This window comes from Sinocyclocheilus anshuiensis, unplaced genomic scaffold (genome assembly GCF_001515605.1).
Source record: "Sinocyclocheilus anshuiensis isolate Anshui unplaced genomic scaffold, SAMN03320099.WGS_v1.1 scaffold1003, whole genome shotgun sequence".
NCBI classification, from domain to species: domain Eukaryota; kingdom Metazoa; phylum Chordata; class Actinopteri; order Cypriniformes; family Cyprinidae; genus Sinocyclocheilus; species Sinocyclocheilus anshuiensis.
The window spans coordinates 2558980-2565126 of NW_015542495.1; the positions used below are offsets into that span (position 1 = coordinate 2558980).

The 6147-nt window shown below is 37.5% G+C and overlaps 1 protein-coding gene across 1 annotated transcript in view; it reads left to right on the forward strand.

Annotated features, from left to right (window-relative positions):
- The window catches only part of LOC107694150 (thyrotropin-releasing hormone-degrading ectoenzyme), a 114589-nt gene extending 108760 nt beyond the window's left edge, over positions 1–5829 (forward strand). The window contains exons 16-18 of the mRNA XM_016493755.1: positions 1717–1857; positions 2094–2175; positions 4044–5829. Coding sequence (XP_016349241.1) covers positions 1717–1857; positions 2094–2175; positions 4044–4187 — 367 coding nt within the window. The 3' untranslated portion in view covers positions 4188–5829. The remainder of the gene's footprint in view (positions 1–1716; positions 1858–2093; positions 2176–4043) is intronic.
- The last annotated feature ends 318 nt before the right edge of the window (positions 5830–6147 follow it).

Here is a 6147-nt window from a genome sequence, read left to right on the forward strand (position 1 = left end):
TCAGCAAGGAAGCTATTCATTTTTTCTATAGTGGTAATTGCCTTCTTTGAAAGAACGAGTCATCCGGACTCGACTCTCCACAATCTCTGATGAAATCGGTTGGGTTTTCTCTGTATTAGAGCTGTTTTGAATTTACTGTTTGAACGCATTCGTTTACTGGATCCTTGGACTGGAAAGTTTACAGGAGTTTACCGGTTTTTAAGATATTGTTTTCGCTGTAATGTACTGATTCAAATTAGTAATCAATAATTAACTATTATTTTACCACTCTGCGCGCATCCCCTGACATGCTCTCACGCATGAAGAAGCAGCAGTCACTGTCGGCAATCGGCATCCTCTCTGACTGACGGAGCGGGCGAGGGCGCAGGCGCAATCATCAAACATATTTCAAAGGAAGCCGGCGCCTGACCGCATCACTGTCTTTACTGGGTGTTTTTAGGGAATATCTGTATTTTTTACATGCGATTGGATTAGCTATTCATGTGGTGGACTGTCATGATTTTGCCTAATGCAGGACACTAATGAATGATGTGCATCAGTAGGGATTTAGAAGTGGGTATACGCAAAGCCGACTGATAAAGAAGTGGGTATACACCATATACCTGCGTATACCCTCCACCACACCACTGTGCTAGTATGCTAATCTGAACATGCTAATCCTTACGTTTGCTTTATCAGTCATGAAAAAAGCCGTGCTATGCTGACAATGTCACAATTATACCTGCTAGAAATCAATTACACAAGTCCAAAATCTGAATTTCTAAGTGCAAAATTAGAAAAAGAAACTTGTCTGAAAGCTTGTTCGCACTTGTCCTTAGAGGAAGCTGGAGATGTCACGCTTGCGAGCTGTGAAGCTGCCGTCCGCACACAGATGTGAGCTTTGTCACAGTGGCAATAATCAACAGGGTGTTCGGCAAAAAAAGGTGCTACAAGTGACTCGGCGACGCATGAAGGCAAAAGCCCAGAAGAGCGGTTCAACTGAAATAAGAGACCAAAGAACAGCGAAGCAATCACCCCACGTTTTTGCAAATTGAAACTTGTGCTCCGTGGCAGCATCTTTATGTGAAACATCTTATTTCCTATTTCTTCCTTTTTCATCTACTTGACATTTCGCACCAATTTAGAGCGAATGAGTCTATCTGGATTTGATTTGGTCTTTTCAGGTTAATTACTTTTTGAAAGCGCTGACTCACAGTCTTGAAAACATATCTGAATAATTGTGTTTCGCCAGGCCTGTCAGCGGCTGTCTTTGCTGAAAACGGAGAAGAATAATGTGTTTTGTATTTCTGATTTACTGAAGCTTAAAACTAGCATAGAAAAATTTATTAGAAAGGCTTAATTACAACAGACACGATCATGTTCGTGATAATAGCCATATTAGTCAAATAGCCATTAATAAGCCAAGTTTTGTATTTATACCAAGTTCTTCCAAGTATAAGAGTGCAACTAATGAAGTATATCATTTATTTTCAGTTTATTGAAACTGTTTCAGCTAAGCTCCACCCGCTTTGTTTGTTTAACATTCCATAGGATTGAATTGGAGGGCAACTTGTGTTCGTGAAGTGCTAAAAATATAATTTTTCAGAATAAAATCTTTAAAAAAGTTTTAAAGTCCATATCATGGCCACACCACCAATTCATTTTAAATAATTCAGGGGCCCTTGTCAATTATTCCTCACTTATGGTTCATCTCCCATTTATTTCTGATGTCCACAGGCTCCTGAATCTGTCCCTCACCTCTGACCTGGTGCCGGATCAGGAAGTGATCGATGTCATCATTCATGTCGGCCGCAATCCGCTTGGAAGACATTTAGCGTGGAGATGTTTCCGCGAGAAGTGGGACATATTGAATTCCAGGTGAATATGGCTTTATTCATCTCTGTTTATCAGTGATTTTAACCTTCCTCTGAGTCCCTGATATGAATTTCACATTCGCACTTTCATAAGATATTTATTGCTGAATGTTATTTTGTGTCTTGTTTGTGTTTGGAGGACCGAGAGCATTATGGGAAATATCTGTTGGTGTTTGTTTGCTTCTGGGCTCATTAGAGTGGTGCTCCAGTGCTTTTAATAACAGTGTCTCTCATTGGCAGGTATGGAGAGGCCTTATTTATGAACTCAAAATTAATCAGCGGCGTGACAGAGTTTCTCAACACTGAAGCCGAGTTGAATGAGGTGAGGCTGAACTTTTACATCATCCTGATGCTAGAGGTACACCTCTAATCATCGAATCTTCATGGAACATTAATACTTACAAACAAACTTTGGTCATCAAGTTATTGAGATGGAGAAAGTGAGAGAAAGTAAACTCTGAAGATTGCAGAATTGTGCTCTGGACCATTTCGTTGGGATATTTCCTCATTGTAGCTGCTTAACCTTATTCCAGGAAATGGAACGTATATTCACTTATTCAAATTCATTCAGCTTCAGTCCCAGAGGACACAGAGTGCTGATGCTTCTCACTGCAGCGCAGCACTTTCTCATCCAGCTGACTTCGCCTTCCACAATTTATCATTCATACAGAGATAATACGAACCCCCTCAGTGTTTTCTTAAACAGAGCATTAGCATACTGTCACTGACAATCAGCTGCTGCCAGAGCACTTCATCCACAGATTCATGAACAATCAGCGATATGTTTAACCCTTAAATGCATACCTCAGGTCTTTAGCGACTTGGGACGTCATTCACTACCCTCCATTTTTGAAAATTTAAAATGATTCAATTTTCTTTTTTAGTATTCCTCAATCTATTTATTATAAACAATATAACAAGAAAAAAAGAATAAAATATAAAAGAATGTCTGTTTTCTGATTATTTTTTGTAAAAAGTGTATGAGGTCGCTAGAGACCCGTGGTATGTAATAGTGTAAGTATATTTTTCCTGCGCAACAATATTTAAATATCTGATGACTCAATACATGCAATTCACCTTTATTTCTCGAGGTGGCACTGTTTGATAGACAACAATGACGAGATGTTTCACTCATAATTACCGCAGGCATAAAACAAAAGAATACCATCAGCAAAAATTGAACTGGTTTGAATGGCTTTACTGCAGAGCAATTACTATACGCAATGAAATATAAATGTCACTATCATTGATGTTGGATGTGGTGAATAAGCTGCCAGCAATCAAAATATTAGTTTTGAAGTCATTGAAAACGATAGTTTTGAGAATACGCTTCTCAATCGCGAATATGAGCCAGATGCTGAATGTACTGTGGAAGTGTTCTTAAAATATCAAGAGGGATTTTTGCTATTGTAGCATCATTGGATGTTGGATGTGGTGAATAAGCTGCCAGCAATCAAAATATTAGTTTTGAAGTCATTGAAAACGATAGTTTTGAGAATACGCTTGAGATCGCGAATATGAGCCAGATGCTGAATGTACTGTGGAAGTGTTCTTAAAATATCAAGAGGGATTTTTGCTATTGTAGCAGTTAGAGATCCATCTGTGCAGGATATATAGGTCCGGGTCGCTAAAGACCCAAATATGTAGTAATGACTGGCAAAACATTCATGCATTTAAGGGTTAACGCTGTGTGTTTGAAATGAGCATTTTCTTTTCTTTTAAAAGTTTCAATGAACGAACAGCAATTTTGAAATAGTTCAGGAGCAATATTAGCTTTAATCCTGAATCCCCGTGCACATTCATTCATGTAGTCCTCATGACCTCAGGAATTGGGAATCGGGTTTTGTAACGTTATTTAGTAAATGGCGATTTTTGATGAGATTTTTATGCCCTTAGTTGATGTTAGAATTTGTTTTTGACACACCCAAGTGTCCTTTTCTTCCAATAAAACAACAACACTAATAATTCTGTTTACTTCAAATGCATTCCCACACCTCATTATCATAAACATCATTGTTATCTGCTGAATTACATGTCAGGAATTTGCATGTAAATGCATCGTATATTCTGACGCCGTTTAACTGTCAGAGATTAAGGTGCCACTTACAAGCATAAACACACAAGATCTGATACATCAAGACACAATACAATGATAATGTTAATAATGAAAATTGTTTATTCTCTCCTCAGCTGAAAGAGTTCATCCTGACCAGCGGGGGAGAGTCAGCACCTGCGTTCGCTCGAGCCGTTGAGATCGTTCAAGCGAATGTAAAATGGCAAATCCTGTTCCAGCAACAGTTTTACCGATGGCTGCGGAAAGCTCCTGATGGTTAATGCAACATTAAGCATGGAGCGCTCTATTAGCATGGAAACTCATGGCCAGTGACGTGGGGAGATATAAGTGAAATAAAAAAATCGAAAAAACTATTCTGGACTACGAGAATCAACAAAATTGAGCTTTTATTTCCCTGCTGTTTTTGAAACGACCAGGCCCTCACAGACCAGGATGAAATGAATGGCTGAAAAACACTGAAGGAATCGATGTCGGAAATTGCATGATGGCATACGTCAGTAGTGAGACGATTTACATTCCATTTCCCCTCGTATTTTGCATGAAAGTCATTTCCTTCTTGCCTTCATTCTGTTTTTCCTGAAGCTTGACCTTTTCTGAGTCCTGAGAATATCGGATTTGCTTTGAAGACCAGATGACGGTACAAAGAGATTGCTCTTCGGTATATATAAACACAAATTAGATTAAGCACAAATATGTGACAATCAGTGTTTTGATTGGAACAGTACGAAGAGGACAAAGAGGAGAAGTATTCATGTAGCCTTTTCTCTCTCCAAAGCCATAAAGAGGAGCAGACTGAATTTTATCTCTTGTACAGATGGCGTTTATTGTTTGATGAATTGATGGCACTCAATGGTCATCAGAAGATGGAATCTTTTGGAGGGTTTTCTGCTGGTCCTGGCTGAAGCGGCGATGGTTTAACCCGCAGGTGTCTTGGATCCTTTGCATTCTCATAGTGTTACTCTTCGCTCTCCAGATTGGGAGGGTTTGTCCTTGAATACGGTATGTTTGTTTGAGTGGAAAAATAGTCAGTGTGTCGATATTTTCATGTATGATTTATTGATAAGCTGGAAGGAGGTCAATGCAGTGCTGAGATGTTATCTTGTTGTGGATAATGTGAGCTTTTGAAATGGATGGTTGTCATGGAGACCAATTATAAAGGTTTTCATAGTTTTATCTTTCTTCTTCTGTCAGTTTTTTTTTTTTTATATGGACATGAATTGTTAAACATGTGCAGTGTTGAAAATGATGTAGTGGTTGACCAATATGCGGGTTCCTGTATGTTTGACTTGTTTTAAGAATGTTAAAATAATATCAGTTAAGCAAGACAACTTTACATTTGAAGCAAAATTGTGTAATATAATGCTTTTCAAAGGATATATCTTGAATTCTATTTATTTTTCTTGCTCAGATTGTTTCCTTAGTTTTTTTAAGCATTTGTCTGTGCAGTTTTGCTTCTGAGGTAAATTGGTCTTGATTTAAGGATGCCTGAAAACCATAATAGGCATGATAAATGTAATGATGGCAAAACAGATGTATAGAAATTTGCTAAAATGTGACAAGGGCACAATATTTACTCAAAATTTATATAAAAAAAATAAATAACATTATCTATCAACAATCATAACGAGTATTAACACCTTTTAATTGGCCAATCAAATCCGCTAATCTGAAAAATGGCCATTATCAGCCAGTTGGTCGTCCTGGTCGATATATTGGTCCATCACTACTGTATATGACTCTCAGGCTTGGGCAAAATTCAGAATTGAACAACTTGAAGAATTTGAAGACATTAGAGGAGTTTCATTAGACCGACATGGCTTAACACGGCTAACATCAAAATGTTAATATACTGATTATATATTAAACTAATTTCAAAAAGCCTCCTATTGGAATTTTTATTAATTCTGTGAATATTTTTTTCTGCACTGGAATATGTGAAATATATTATTAGCTACATAATACATAACATTTTTCATTCTCCAACAGTTAATAAATGTGTCTGGAAATACCTCATATATTGTGAGTATGGTAAATTGTACATCACACTTACGCTTTTATTTTGGTTAATTTATACTGGTGATTCGTTTTAGAAACTACATAAAAGCTCTCATCATTTTAATTCTGCATCCTCTTTGCTACCTCAATTCAGATTCAGTTCAAATTCAAGAACTGAACTGCAATTTGTAAGGCATTCTCAATTCAGTTCTGAATGGTGCACAA